Consider the following 16786-nt stretch of genomic DNA (forward strand, 5'->3'; position numbering starts at 1 on the left):
TGATGCTCAGTTAAAGGGACACCATTAACTTAAAAAAGTTCAGACAGAAGTGTTAATTTTACCAACTATTATTACAGAAAAAGATTACTACAGTTGAAGATTACATATACAGTTGTATATATATACACTGGATATGGTTGAAATTTTTGTGAGATTTGTCTTTATTATTAACTTAATAATTGGGATATTTTCTTCTTTTTTATAAATTTCACTATTTAAAGTACTTCTATATAGATTAATAAAGCTTTCAATCAAAGATACTCTTGATAGAAACTATTAGAGATGGGAATGGATTAAGAATTTGGGCTATTCTGGTCCAGATATAGTGGAATTATAAAAAACAAAAAGTCAGTACCTGCCAGCCATTTGTACACTATGCCAAATGTTGGCAATCACCACTTTAATTGTGACCACTATCTGCGGTACTCATACAGCATGAGCAAATAATTTTTTTTGTTTTGGGGGCCAAACTGAAAAAAAAAAAATTCAAGTCAGTTACAAATGGATTTTCTTTTTTTAATTTTCTCTCTCATCAAACTGAAAGACATTCATGATGGAGGAGATTACTGGTTCTGTGGATGAAGGGAAAGCAGTGGATGTATTGTTTCTTGACTTTAGCAAAGCTTTTGACACGGTCTCCCACAGTATTCTTGTCAGCAAGTTAAAGAAGTACGGGCTGGATGAATGCACTATAAGGTGGGTAGAAAGTTGGCTAGATTGTCGGGCTCAACGGGTAGTGATCAATGGCTCCATGTCTAGTTGGCAGCCGGTGTCAAGTGGAGTGCCTCAGGGGTCGGTCCTGGGGCCGGTTTTGTTCAATATCTTCATAAATGATCTGGAGGATGGTGTGGATTGCACTCTCAGCAAATTTGCTGATGATACTAAACTGGGAGGAGTGGTAGATACACTGGAGGGCAGGGATAGGATACAGAAGGACCTAGACAAATTGGAGGATTGGGCCAAAAGAAATCTGATGAGGTTCAACAAGGATAGGTGCAGGGTCCTGCACTTAGGACGGAAGAATCCAATGCACCGCTACAGACTAGGGACCGAATGGCTAGGCAGCAGTTCTGCAGAGAAGGACCTAGGGGTGACAGTGGACGAGAAGCTGGATATGAGTCAGCAGTGTGCCCTTGTTGCCAAGAAGGCCAATGGCATTTTGGGATGTATAAGTAGGGGCATAGCGAGCAGATCGAGGGACGTGATCGTTCCCCTCTATTCGACATTGGTGAGGCCTCATCTGGAGTACTGTGTCCAGTTTTGGGCCCCACACTACAAGAAGGATGTGGATAAATTGGAGAGAGTCCAGCGAAGGGCAACAAAAATGATTAGGGGTCTGGAACACATGACTTATGAGGAGAGGCTGAGGGAACTGTGATTGTTTAGTCTTCAGAAGAGAAGAATGAGAGGGGATTTGATAGCTGCTTTCAACTACCTGAGAGGTGGTTCCAGAGAGGATGGTTCTAGACTATTCTCAGTGGTAGAAGAGGACAGGACAAGGAGTAATGGTCTCAAGTTGCAGTGGGGGAGGTTTAGGTTGGATATTAGGAAAAAGTTTTCACTAGGAGGGTGGTGAAGCACTGGAGTGCATTACCTAGGGAGGTGGTGGTATCTCCTTCCTTAGAAGTTTTTAAGGTCAGGCTTGACAAAGCCCTGGCTGGGATGATTTAATTGGGGATTGGTCTTGCTTTGAGCAGGGGGTTGGACTAGATGACCTCCTGAGGTCCCTTCCAACCCTGATATTCTATGAGGGAGGGTGTATCGAACGAAATATTGTTTGACTCAAAATAAGTTTTCCTTTTTTCTTTTTGATTGCTTTGTTTCATTTTGAAGTGGTTTATACCCTCATTTTAAAATAAAAATTAGCTAAATTTCTAAATGAAATGTTATTTTGAAACACAAAGTCATAAGATTTCAATTCAGAAATACTGAAACTAAACAGTCTGTTTTTTTTTTAAAAATCTAGCAAAAACTATTCACCAATTTTGATCTGTATTCATGAATATGTTTGGCTGACCCCAAACTGCATTTTTTGATGAATAAACTATTAATTTACATTTTTTTGCCCAGATTCACTTATATCACTGTAATATCTGAGCACCTCACTGTCTTTAATGTATTTATCCACACCAAACCCCTCAGAGGTAGGGAAGTACTATGAATCCCACTTTATACAGGGCTACAATTCCACCACTGCACAGGTTTATATTTTAGATAAAATATTATAGTTTAATGACATTAAGAAAAATAACTGTCAGTTAACGCAGAACTAGTGAAATCAACAAACTACTTTAGCATTACCTATAACCATCCTAAAATAAAAAAAAATCTATTTCATCACTATCTTAGTATTTTGTATTTATATTAATGCATATATGTATTTATTTTCTCCATTAATTCACATTTTGTACCTCTGCAAAATGGAGCTGGAAAATCCCATGATGCACCATTTCCAGGACTCACAATACATGTTAACATCGCATGGCCCTCCAGGATGTAACCTGAGATACAGCTATATCTAATTTTGTCTCCGATATTGAACCTTGATCCATGAAGCACTCCTTTAGGTATTTCTCCCGGGTTTCCACAAGTGTGGCTAGGTAGAACTGTTGAAATAAAAAGAACAAGAGAAAAAAATTACAGTTAAATCTTACAGGAAAACAGATAATACATATTACATTATAAGTGACATATGATCCTCACTGAATCACTGTTAAACGCTATTATTTTTTTCTACTTTGATTTCTAATATAAAAAAACCTGTAATTAGATCGTGGAACGCATTTCCACAAGAGGTAAGATTTACTACGGATTTCACAACTACATTTCAAACTCAATCCTTCAATTTAGCATTCTCTCAATAAGTTCTTCACACATCCATTGACTCACACAGACAAACAACAAAATACTGTATAAATCAAGCTAATTCTCCCACAAGCTGGGACAGAATATTTTTAAATACTCCAGACACTGTCAAATAGATAGTCAGGTGATGACACATTAGAGACGATATTCCATGTATTAGAAGATCTCTTATTTTTTAAGAAATAGCCTGTTCAATCTTGTTGACATCAATCTAGGGGTAGATAGAAAATGGGGAAATGACTAAAAAAATTGGTGTTAGACTGGGGAGAATGGACAGAATTCTTACTTTTTTTGCTGAAAAATCTCTACCATTTGAAAGCATTGCTTTTTTGATGAAGATTGTTTAAACTACACATCTATTTTATTAATTAATCCATCAACCTACAAAACAAGACCACTGGTTTGGTGACCTGGCAGTGGTCTCTATTTATATGTCTGTTGTTTTAGCAATGAGGATATAGGACCGGAACGGTCCTCCTGCATCTAGTCCAATCCCCTGCTATCAGAGTCAATCTCAAAACAATACAGCTGAAATTGTTTAAAATATTTAGTGTTGGAATTCTGTGTGTATATTTGACAGCTGTATCCAATGGAGTATCCATGCAAATGTATGAAACATCAGAGTACATGAGATAAATGCATTCAGCAGAAAAGTAGGAGCAAGGCATGATTTAGTCTAATTCATGATCAGCTTCCAAATCTGTGTGTGGTGGTGGGAAAATCATTTAACCTCTCTGTTCAGTTTCCCCACTTGCAAAATAAAGAATCTCACAGAGCTGTTGAGAGGATTAATTAGTTAATATTTGTACAGCACTTTGGAGACATAAAGCACTACATCAATGCTAATTATGTCCCACTGCATTAGACAAGTGCATTTGCTGGATGCATATCCCAAGTTGTTCATCAGTATAGCCGTTCGCAGCATTACATTGAAATGGTCATAACTACATTTAACTCAAAACCCCATCAGCATATAGAAAACAAGTTCAGATCATAGGTCCAAACTTTAAAGAATGCATTGATTTCTAAAACATTAAAATACTACTACTTTGCCCTTATGCAGTTCTTTTCACCAGAGGCTCTCAAAGCACTGTACAAACATTAAATGTGGTAATTAAGTCATGCAACACTCTTTGAGATAGGCAAATATTCTGCTTATTTTATAGATAGGTAGGTAAACTAAGCTACAAAGGGGTTATATGATTTTCTAAAAGCAGTGCAGTGAGTCAGTTGCAAGGCTGGGAATAAAACCTCCTGTCTCCTGCTTGAACCAATATGTCACAGTAAGGTTATGTGCAACCAGAAAAGCTAAAAATTTAATTGTTTCCAGAATGAAGACCACACTTACAGAAAATAACCGGAAGATGCCTTCAGATACACTAATTTCACAGGCTATGTCTACACTACAAAATTAGGTTGAATTTATAGAAGTCGTTTTTTTAGAAATCGGTTTTATATATTCGAGTGTGTGTGTCCCCACAGAAAATGCTCTAAGTGCATTAACTCAGCGGAGTGCTTCCACAGTACCGATGCTAGAGTCGACTTCCGGAGCATTGCACTGTGGGTAGCTATCCCACAGTTCCCGCAGTCTCCGCTGCCCATTGGAATTCTGAGTTGAGATCCCAATGCCTGATGGGGCTAAAACATTGTCGCGGGTGGTTCTGGGTACATATCGTCAGGCCCCCGTTCCCTCCCTCCCTCCGTGAAAGCAAGGGCAGGCAATCGTTTCACACCTTTTTTCCTGAGTTACCTGTGCAGATGCCATACCACCGCAAGCATGGAGCCCGCTCAGCTCACTGTCACCGTATGTCTCCTGGGTGCTGGCAGACGCGGTACTGCATTGCTACACAGCAGCAGCAACCCATTCCCTTGTGGCAGCAGATGGTGCAATAACACTGGTAGCCGTCATTGTCATGTCCGAGGTGCTCCTGGTCGCCTGTGTGAGGTCAGTCAGGAGCGCCTGGGCAGACATGGGTGCAGGGACTAAATTTGGAGTGACTTGATCAGGTCATTCTCTTTAGTCCTGCAGTCAGTCCTATTGAACCATCTTATGGTGAGCAGACAGGTGATATGGATTGCTAGCAGTCCTATTGCATCATCTTCTGCCGGGCAGGCAAGAGATGAGGATGGCTAGCATTCCCATTGTACCATCTTCTGCCGAGCAGCCATGAGATGTGGATGGCATGCAGTCCTTCTGCACCGTCTGCTGCCAGCCAAAGATGTAAAAGATAGATGGAGTGTATCAAAACAAGAAATAGACCAGATTTTTTTTGTACTCATTTGCAAACCCCCGCCCAGGGGACTCATTCCTCTAGGTCACACTGAAGTCACTCACAGTGAAGGTGCAGCAAGGTAAATCTAGCCATGTATCAATCAGAGGCCAGACTCACCTCCTTGTTCCAATAAGAACAATAACTTAGGTGCACCATTTCTTATTGGAACCCTCCGTGAAGTCCTGCCTGAAATACTCCTTGATGTAAAGCCACCCCCTTTGTTGATTTTAACTCCCTGTAAGCCAATCCTGTAAGCCGTGTCGTCAGTCGCCCCTCCCTGCGTCAGAGCAACGGCAAACAATCGTGCATCTGAGTTGAGAGTGCTGTCCAGAGCAGTCACAATGGAGCACTCTGGGATAGCTCCCGGAGGCCAATACCGTCGAACATTTAATCTTTCTCCAATTTGTCCACGTCTTTCCTGAACTGGACACAATACTACAGTTGAGGCCTAATCAGTGCAAAGTAGAGAGAAGCAATTACTTTCCATGTCTTGCTTACAACACTCCTGCTTATATATCCCGGAATGATGGGTGGTGGTTGTTTTCTGCAACAGCGTTACACTGTTGACTTCCATTTAGCTTGTGATCCACTATGACCCCCAGATTCCTTTCTGCAGTACTCCTTCCTCGGCAGTCATTTCCCGTTTTGTAGGTGTGCAGCTGACTGTTCCTTTCAAAGTGAAGTATTTTGCATTTGTCCTTTATTGAATTTCTTCCTATTTGCTTCAGACCATTTCTCCAGTTTCTCCAGATAGGATAAAAATTCAAAACAATCCTCCCAAGCACTTGCAATCCCTCCCAGCTTGATATACTCCACAAACTTTATACGTGTACTCTATGCCATTATCTAAATCACTGATGAAGATATTGAACAGAACCGGACTCAGAACTGATCCCTATGGGACCCCACTGGATATGCCCTTCCAGCTGTATCTGAACTGCTGATGCTTATTCTCTGTGAACAATTTTTCAATCAGTTATGCATCCACCTTTTAGTCTCCATCGAGGTTGTATTTCCCTAGCTTGTTTATGAGAAGGTCATGCAAGACAGTACCAAAAGCCTTACTATTGTCAAGATACACTACACCTACCACTTCCCTCCATCCACAGGGCTTCAGAGTAGCAGCCGTGTTAGTCTGTATCTGCAAAAAGAACAGGAGTACTTGTGGAACCTTAGAGACTAACAAATTTATTTGACCATAAGCTTTCATGAGCTACAACCCACTTCATCAGAGGCATGCAGTGGAAAATACAGTAGGACAATTTTATATACACAGAGAACATGAAACAATGGGTGTTACCATGCACACTATAACAAGAGTGATCAGTTAAGGTGAACTATTACCAGCAGGAGAGAAAAAAAAAACCTTTTGTAGTGATAATCAAGATGGGCCATTTCCAGCAGTTGACAAGAACGTGTGAGGTCAAAGAAAGCTATTAGGTCAGTTTGACATGATTTGTTCTTGACAAATCCATGCTCACTGTTACTTATCACCTTATTATCTTCTAGGTGGTTGCAAACTGATTGCTTAATTATTTGTTCCACTATCTTTCTGGGTACTGAAGTTAAGCTGATGGTCTGTAATTCTCTGGGTTGTCCTTATTCACTTTTTTACAGATGGGAAAATATAGTGTCATTTTCTAGTTCTCTGAAATCTGCCCTGTCCTTCTGAGATAATCTCTAATGGCTCAGGAGCCTCAGTAAGTTCCTTAAGTATCCCAAGATTATTTAATCAGGCCCTGGTGACTTGAAGACATCTAAGTAATTTTTAGTGTGTTCTTTCCCTATTTAGGACTCAGATCCTACCTCATTGTCACTGGAATTCACTATGTTAGATGTCCAATCGCTACTAACATTTCTGGTGAAAAGTGAACCAAAAAAAATCATAGATTTTGTGATGTTTGTTTAGATTGCACTTATTTATGGTGAAAAAATGTAAGGAAAGTCATATATTTAATTACATGTAGAAAAGTGTAATCACTAAAAGTGATGTATTTCACATAAATACAAGTTGAGGTCATTTTACAAGCTTAGAGTAATTGGCTGTGAATATAAACATTATAATGCATTACTACTTAGACTGATTTGTAAATTGGGTATTTGTATAATGCATTATACATTAACAAGCAATTCTATAGCTTTCCAAGTTAAGAGAGTTATACTGACAAAGATAATGATTTTAGCAATGATTTTTGTTAGAAAATGGTTAGGGAAAACCAGAGCTGTCTTTGATCATTCAAGACAGAACAGGTCAAACTTGCAGCAGTCCCTTTGTTTATTTCTCAGGACTTTTATTACATGGCTTGGATTCAGATTTATTACATGGCTTTGTAGCAAGAGCCTACCTGTTATTTTTCAAATGCAATTCTTAATACACAGAGTACTATAAAGGCTGAAAAAAATGGGCATATTTAGTCCACAGAAGAGAACACTCAGGGTGGGATGTGATAACAGTTTTGAAATAGGTAAGTTTATTGTAAAGAGGACTGATCAATTTTTCTCTATGTCCAAGGGTACAAAAAGAGGCAATTAGCTCCATTTGCAGCAAGAGCGATTTAGGGTTAGATATTGAGAAAAAATTACTATAAGGTTAGTTAGACACTGGATTAGGTTACCAAGGGAGATTGTTGAATCCCTGTCATTGGAGGTTTATAAGAACAGGTTAGACAGACACCTGTCAGGGATGATCTAGCTGTACTTGGTCCTCTGTCAACACAGGGGGCTGGACGAGATGACCTCTTGAGGTTCCTTCCAGCGCTACATTTCTATGACTCCATAATCTGATGCAGTTTCGACATAGATCAATTTCTGTAGTACTGGTCATACAACTTAGTTTCTAGCACAGTTTTAAAGAAAGGGTGTGCTATCTAAAAAGTACATTCATCATAGGTATCTTGTTTTCTTACAAACTGCATTCTCAAGCAATAAGGTATCATAGCCAGTCTAAGGGTTATTTACACACCTGCCAAATATATAATGGCTGGCACTAGCTAACACCTGTCAAGATCATACGGCACCACCTCCACCTGCTCTCCATGTAGAAAAGCTATTCTAAGGATGACTTTTGTCAGACTATGGAGTTTTCCTAACTCTGCATCTGTGAAGAACTACTAGAAATAATGGGGCCTGATTCCTTGAGGATGGCACATATTTTGCAAAAACCTCTTGAAAATAGTAAAAGATGAGTGATCTGAGAATGACAGTCAAGCTCAATAAAATATGTAATAGTTCACAAGATGCCACTGCTTGTCAAGATGAATAACTGTATTACATTATTTATGATCTTCCTAAAAATGTCAGCAAAGTAAATTTAAATAGCTGCACAGGTCCATCTACACAATTTTTACTGTTTTGAGGTGTGCACATAAAATGTATTACGCCTCTGAAGCTTCATAAAAAATATGTAACACAGTGGTACCTTTGATTATTTAAATTCCAGCTGATCAAAGCTATCATATGCAAAGGTCAGAGATCTACCTTAAGGTTTGACTTCAGCAGATAAGGGAGGTGGATAGCAGCTCCTCAATAAAAGGTCATTCACCTGCTGTGTTAATAAGGTCTACAGAAGAAACACTGTTTCCTATACAATTTACCAACTGTGCAGCCACTCACATGTAGAGCTTATAAACTCTGCAGGCTCCTGGATCCTCATTTATGAAAGCCCTTAATTATCTGAAGTTATTTAGTATCCACTGTGACATTGAGGACAGCCAAGGTAGTACTACATTGAAGATAAAGGCTTTTAGGAACTGAGCTGACTTATTATTGTTCTTGAGAAACTTTTCCTACATTTGACTTACTGCACAGAACTGTGTTTCTTTTGGATGAAAGGCAATAGATAGAGCCTATGTGGTTAAAGCATCAGAATAATACTGGTGTTTAATAAGCAGAAATATAGTTAAATTTGATGGCTAAAGTGTAATCCAAGGAGTTCTACAGTCCCATCTCCTGGGACCATCTTCAGTTTTAGGATTGGGGCATTGCCCAGGTAGACTACAGGCCTCAGTTCAGAGCAAAATGGGGCATTGTATGCTGGGACCCATTGTCTCTAGAAACCACATTGCCATGTGAAGAAAGCAGTACTTTGTTCCATTTTTGTGCACCCCAAAAAGCTCCTATCAAGTTGTCATTGTGACCCCTGCATGGACAAAGTTTGGGCTCCCCGAATTGTAAACATTAGCTATCACTCTAATTATGCTCACAGAAAATTCGTTCAGTAAAACTATGTAAATACATATGGTAACAATTCAGTGAGTTAATTAGGATGTCGTATCAATCGTTTAACCCAATCTTTTAAATCATTAGATGCAAGTTATATTAAAACCCTTTCCAAGGAAAAAGTGAAAAATACAATGTTAAAATAGAGCATTAGTACTCATTAATGTAAAGGCTATACCACATAAGGTCTGCAAAAATTTAGTTGAGGACTGGCAGCGTTTTTTAAGAGTGCATACAATAAATGAAACTTCATTAAATACATTTATTTGCAAACTAGGTCTCTGAAGGCCTGTGTCAGACTGTTTACATTTCGGCTTTTTGATATTCTCTTTGAAGCTTAAGAAAACAAAACTCCAAGTATATGCACTATATAAACCACTATAAACATGAACTAACAGAATCTTAAATGTGTTAGTTTGTTCCCTGCCTGGAGATGAACTCTGTGCTTTCGTTGCTGGGGATTTATATACATTTAAAAATCTGTGTTTACTGTTTCTGAGGAACAGCCTTTAAATCTTTTACTATACCCACTTAGTTTCTTTACCAGCTACTTGAGAATACTGGTCACATATTCCCCATAACACAAGAAGAATTTCAAACAAACACCAACATGGATTATGGCATATTGAAATCACAGTACATACCATGGCTTCTTGTAATGAACACAATCAACTGCTGTGATTCTAATCTATATATGTTCTACTGCTTTCATCACTGTAACATCTGAGCATCTTCCACTTGTCGATTAAGCAATGCGATTCCACATCTGTCACATGTTGTTTGTTCTCACAACCTTTCCTCAGGGGTAGGAGTGAGTGCAGTGGAGTGTTTGGTTTTGATAATGTTTTAGGGCAGTTTTTTTGTTTTTGTTTTTTACATATTGCTATGTATTTATGTTAGAAAAGGCAATACTCAAAGAAATATACCTTTCACTTGAAAAGGAAGGAAGTGAGTTTTGAGATAGACCAAGTGTCATTAACTTTAAATGGGAATTGGGCATCCAAATGAATTAAAAGTACTTTGAGAAGCTACAAAACCAACTGCTTGACTGCTGCTGAACATACCAGGAGTCCAGGAGAGCTGGCTGTATTTTAAAGAATCCTTATTGAGGTTATAAGGACAAACCATCGCAATGTGCAGAAAGAATAGTAAATATGGCAGGCGACCAGCTTGGCTTAACAGTAAAATCCTTGCTGCTCTTAAACACAAAAAAGAAGCTTACAAGAAGTGGAGGACTGGACAAATGACCAGGGAAGAGTATAAAAATATTCCTCAGGCATGCAGGAGTGAAATCAGGAAGGCCAAATCACACCTGGAGTTGCAGCTAGCAAGAGATGTTAAGAGTAACAAGAAGGATTTCTTCAGGTATGTTAGCAACAAGAAGAAAGTCAAGGAAAGTGTGGGCCCCTTACTGAATGAGGGAGGCAACCTAGTGACAGAGGACGTGGAAAAAACTAAGGTACTCAATGCTTTTTTTGCCTCTGTCTACACAAACAATGTCAGCTCCCAGACTACTGCACTGGGCAGCACAGCATGGGGAGGAGGTGACCAGCCCTCTGTGGAGAAAGAAGTGGTTCAGGACTATTTAGAAAAGCTGGGCGAGCACAAGTCCATGGGGCCAGATGCGCTGCATCCAAGAGTGCTAAAGAAGTTGGCGGATGTGATTGCAGAGCCATCGGCCATTATCTTCCAAAACTCATGGCGATCGGGGGAGGTCCCGGACGACTGGAAAAAGGCTAATGTAGTGCCCATCTTTAAAAAAAGGGAAGGAGAAGGATCCAGTGAACCACAGGCCAGTCAGCCTTACCTCAGTCCCTAGAAAAAACATGGAGCAGGTCTTCAAGGAATCAATTCTGAAGCACTTAGAGGAGAGGAAAGTGATCAGGAACAGTCAGCATGGATTCACCAAGGGCAAGTCATGCCTGACTAATCTAATTGCCTTCTATGACAAGATAACTGGCTCTGTGGATGAGGGGAAAGCAGCGGACGTGTTATTCCTTGACTTTAGAAAAGCTTTTGACACGGTCTCCCACAGTATTCTTGCCAGTAAGTTAAAGAACTATGGGCTGGATGAATGGACTATAAGGTGGACAGACAGCTGGCTAGATTGTCGGGCTCAACGGGTAGTGATCAATGGCTCCATATCTAGTTGGCAGCCGGTATCAAGTGGAGTGCCCCAAGGGTTGTCCTGGGGCCGGTTTTGTTCAATATCTGCATTAATGATCTGGAGGATTGTGTGGATTGCACCCTCAGCAAGTTTGCAGATGATACTAAACTGTGAGGAAAGGTAGATATGCTGGAGGATAGGGATAGGATACAGAGGGACCTAGACAAATTAGAGGATTGGGCCAAAAGAAATCTGATGAGGTTCAAGAAGGACAAGTGCAGAGTCCTGCACTTAGGACGGAAGAATACCATGCATCGTTACAGACTAGGGACCGAATGGCTCGGCAGCAGTTCTGCAGAAAAGGACCTAGGGGATAAAGTGGACGAGAATCTGGATATGAGTCAACAGTGTGCCCTTGTTAGCAAGAAGGCCAATGACATTTTGGGATGTATAAGTCGGGGCATTGCCAGCAGATTAAGGGACGTGATTGTTCCCCTCTATTCGACATTGGTGAGGTCTCATCTGGAGTACTGTGTCCAGTTTTGGGCCCCACACTATAATGAAAAAATTGGAAATCATCCAGCGGAGGGCAACAAAAATGATTAGGGGTCTGGAACACATGATTTATAGGAGAGGCTGAGGGAACTGGGATTATTTAGTCTGTGGAAGAGAAGAATGAGGGGGGATTTGATAGCTGCTTTCAACTACCTGAAAGGGGGTTCCAAAGAGGATGGATCTAGACTGTTCTCAGTGTTATCAGAAGACAGAACAAGGAGTAATGGTCTCAAGTTGCAGTTGGGGAGGTTTAGGTTGGATATTAGGAAAAACGTTTTCAGTAGGAGGGCGGTGAAGCACTGGAATGTGTTACCTAGGGAGGTGGTGGTATCTCCTTCCTTTGAGGTTTTTAAGGTCAGGCTTGACAAAGCCCTGGCTGGGATGATTTAGTTGGGGATTGGTCCTGCTTTGACCAGGGGGGTGGACTAGATGACCTTCTGAGGTCCCTTCCTACCCTAATATTCTATGATTCTGTGATATCAGGTATATTCTGAGTCTGAAAATGATTTCAGTGGCATGTGGTGTGACATATCCGGCTATGCAGCTGTCATGACCATCAGCTACACTATGTTCATGAAACACTGGGGACAGAGTCCAGAAGGCTCCAAAAATGGAAGCTTCTACCTCCATGTAGGAGCACCTAGGTTTTATCATCTGTAAGATGGCCAGCAGTGACATATGTTGCAGTCAGTACACCTCAGCAACAACACAGAAGGTAGACCAGCAACAAGTCAACAAAGATGGTCATACCTATTAAAGGAAGGGAGGTGCGGGGGCCCGGGGCCTGGGAATTTGTTGAGGGAAGGGGAGTTGGTGCAGGGCTGTTATCCCAATACTTTCTTCCCTCTACATTATTATTATATAGAGCAACCATTCTCTATTTTTTCTCCTCAGTGATTTCTGTAGCTCCATGAGGATTTATTCTATATCTGCTCCTCTGCTGCTGTTACTGTAAAGATAACAGTAAGGAAGCTTTCCTGAACTCAAGCTGCTGAACAGGCAGTCCTGTCTCATTTGTGCTGTGTAATAGCATGGCACCCACTGTTGACATTCCTGCATGTACCCCAGAGCTTGACAATACTGCAGTCAACCATTTTGTAGATTCAGTCACTGCCAGCTGAAAATCAAACTTCACATAGCTTGGAATGCTCTTCGGCCTTTGTGAGACAAGACCAGACAGCTGCATAATTGCAGTTTAATTAGAATGGGAGGATTGGACAGAGAGTGAGTCAATAGTAACTTTGGTTTTAGGTGCCCCTACCATATTGTTGTTTTGGCTAGAAATGTTTTGAGATAATGAGTAGTTTGTGGATTTTAGGAGAATTAGTGACCCAGTAGAATTTATTAAGCTGATGCACTAGGAGTCACTACAGATTATAGAGTAACAGCCGTGTTAGTCTGTATTCGCAAAAAGAAAAGGAGTACTTGTGGCACCTTTGAGACTAACCAATTTATTTGAGCATAAGCTTTTGTGAGCTACTGAGCTGTAGCTCACAAAAGCTTATGCTCAAATAAATTGGTTAGTCTCTAAGGTGCCACAAGTACTCCTTTTCTTTTTACTACAGGTTATGTCAGTGGTCTCCAAACTTTTGAGAGTCACGCCCCTCCCCCCCTTACCCCTGTCCATGTCCCTCCCCACCCCTCGGAGCTTGGGCCCAGAGCGGGGCCATAGCTCAGGGGATGTGGACAGGAGTAAGGGGGCAGAGGCTAGGGCTGCAGCTGGGAGTGGGTCTTGGGCTGGGAGTGGGCCAGGGATGGAGCTGTGACTCGATGGAGCTCTCGATGAGAGGATGATATCTCTCTGCCAAATGGCTTCATTGGTGAGTTTTTAAATTTCTGAGGAGCCCAATTCTTGCCCTGCAGATTTTCCCACAGAAGTGAAGGTGTAATCTTGGAGGAGACACAGTTCTTGTCTGAAGTGTTGTGCCCTTTCTTTCCTCCTTTGTTGCTTCTCTGTCTCATGAGCACATCTGTTCTCCTCAAAGTGAGCTGTGGCTTGGTGTGTGGTGTGATGCCACTATATTCTGTTCCGCGCCAAGTCCTCCCAGTTTGTTGGGTTGATGCCTCCCTTTTTAAGATGTACTTTCAGTGTGTCTTTGAAATGACCTGAGCGTCTATACCGCTGACATTGGCCACAAAGAAAACGCTGATGTTAGTGCACCAGTCTTCCCAGCTGATCCTGAGAATCCTCCTGAGGCAGAACTGCTGGAACCACTACAGCTGCTTGAAATGTTGCCTGTAGGTTACCCAGGCCTCACACCCATAGAGAAGGGGGGGGAGGGATGACAACTGCCTTGTAAACCAAGATCTTGGTACCTGTTTGTAGATCCTTATATTTGAAGACTCGTTTGAGTAGTCTTCCAAAAGATGTGCTGGCACAGGAGATCCTGTATTCAATTCAGTGGAAGACCTTTTATTGGTAATTTGTATTATCATAGACCCTAGGAGCCTTCTTTCTAATAAAGAGAGACATCAGAATTCAAAGGAGACAGAAAAAATGATGAGGTTATTCCCTGCAGTACTGGCAGTGTCTGTGAAGACCTATCCGACACTATGAGCACAATCATGGCTTCTTGCAGAAAAATATGCCAGACAGACAAAAATCACATTAAACACCATCAACCTGAGACGCACAGATCTTCCAGCTGATTATTCCATTGGGGCAGGACTTAGGTTTGCAAAGGAAAAAGAGTCATGGCCAGTGTTCCCTCTATTTTTTCCATCCATGTGCGGAATGAATTGTGTAGCGTGTAGATGTGCACCACCAGTAGAAACAAAAAACCTAGATATAATATATCTTGTTAAAAAGTTACCAGAAGGATAATTACTCCAACCAGGACAGGTTAGGCATTTTAGAAATCACTAAACAACGAACAAAGAATTAAATTTAAGCATAAGAGAGAAATTAAAATTATGAAATGCATAGACCAGTCAAAAAACTAAAACGACACACTTTGAAAGTATGAAGTAACAACAACAATAATACAAGTGTGTGTTGGTAGGCGAGTGTGACAGACACACCGTGTGTGCATGTATGTGTGTGTGTGAGAGCAAGAGAGAGAGAGAGATGCTGCCCCTTTTAGTACACTGCCCTTTTAAGTAGATCGGCACTCAGCAGTCTGAAGCCTGTTTGTTCTGACACAACGGCTGCCAGCAAGCTCCCTCCATCCTGAGTTCTGTCCTGAGCCCTGCCGTGTGCCCTGCCCCCCACTCTGTGGAGATGGGGTACAGGGGTGGGGGGAGGGGACACCCTGACAACTGTGCTCCTCCCCCCACTCCCTACTCTGCACAGCAAGCAGGAGGTTCCTGGGAGCAGCTGGCCAGGGGCTCCAAGGCAGAGAGCAGGAACAGCATGGCAGTGGGGGAGGGACACCTGAAGTGCACGACACTTGATAGCCTGCTGGGTGGCCACCCAGCCACACAGCTTAGAGGGAACTTAGGTCATGGCCCAATTATACAGAGGCCCAGAGATCTACAGGGATCTATTGAGACACCTTGTGGTATCATGAATAGGTATCAGTATAGAAAACCTGGGGCCAGCCTCTGTGTTCTTGCCCAGCCCCATCTCCTTGAGGACAGCAGGATAACATGAGGGCTAAATCTAGGAGTGACAAAAATTCCCTGTATTTTATAATTAGTGAATTGCATCATGCAGATTCATAGACCCCTAAAATGGTATGAGGTATTTTAACTCATGATTTGCCAGTGTTAGTTCTTAATAAGTTTAGGTGGATGCTGCAAAAACATGTTAATGTTTTTTAAACAAATCCACCCATCTTGCTTCATAGTGTCTTTCTGTTCACTGTCCACAATTCATTGCTTGGCAGCAATGTAACTAAAAGATGCAATTTCAAGCTCCAGTTCAGAAAAGCACCCTCACTCAGGGCAGCACTTAAATTTTTAGCATGTATTTAAGTCTTACAGAAGTCAATACTGAAGTGCTGTACTGCTTAGAGAGGGACTTAAGAACATACTCAAGTGATTTCCTGAATTGACGCCTTAAGGAAATACTGCAGACAGTTGGCAGAAAGTGACTTTCAACTGTCAGCTGTGAGAATTTACCCTGCAAACCTGATTCTAAAGATGTACTGGCACCCAATCAGGGAGAAGATAGCTGCCGTGCAATTTGCATGCCTAATAAAACAACTTGAATTTTGACTATAGAAACATTCAACAAATTACAAACTAAAATATTTGGTAAATAATTCCAAGCAATGACTCAACTGAGAAATTGCCAATTTGTGAAAAGAAAAGGCAATTTTTTTCAATAAAATATCCATATTTTCCTTTCTTCTTCATATGCAGGATATTTTGTAAAGGGTGAGAGACTCCAAGGAGCAGTGATGTCAGTTTCCCACAGCACATGTGTAAGGGTGTGGATAGACATTGTGTGTCCCCTTGCAGCCCAGTGAAGGACTGCAGGTGTTCCCCACCTTAATTTCCCCTGGTTGGGCAGCAATTGGTTTGCTTTAACAGCCTGGCAAAGAGTAGACAACACACAGCAAGAAAATAGTATGTCCCTGTTTCAATAAGGCTTCAGGACAGGTGCAACTATAAAAAACAATTAAAAAAACCCTTGCTCTGGACCCTGGTTGAGAGCTCCCAAACTTAAAGTGCATAACACCAAGTCTCTCAATCTGGTAGGGCTGGTCTCCTGGAACCTGAGAGAAACAGCCACCACTGCAGCCTGCATAGCTTCTACACCTAAGCCCCCTTGTTCAGGTTCCTCTTCCTGCTTATACACCCTAGCCCCAAGGAGAGGACAGGC

At 41.3% G+C, this 16786-nt stretch overlaps 1 protein-coding gene across 2 annotated transcripts in view; it reads right to left on the reverse strand.

Annotated features, from left to right (window-relative positions):
• Positions 1 to 16786, reverse strand: part of CSMD1 (CUB and Sushi multiple domains 1) — a 1991107-nt gene that overhangs the window by 1114707 nt on the left and 859614 nt on the right. For both annotated transcript variants that reach the window (XM_048845330.2, XM_048845329.2), the window contains exon 4: positions 2412 to 2606. In XM_048845330.2, coding sequence (XP_048701287.2) covers positions 2412 to 2606 — 195 coding nt within the window. The remainder of the gene's footprint in view (positions 1 to 2411; positions 2607 to 16786) is intronic.

Source organism: Caretta caretta, chromosome 3 (genome assembly GCF_965140235.1).
Source record: "Caretta caretta isolate rCarCar2 chromosome 3, rCarCar1.hap1, whole genome shotgun sequence".
Classification (NCBI taxonomy): Eukaryota; Metazoa; Chordata; order Testudines; family Cheloniidae; genus Caretta; species Caretta caretta.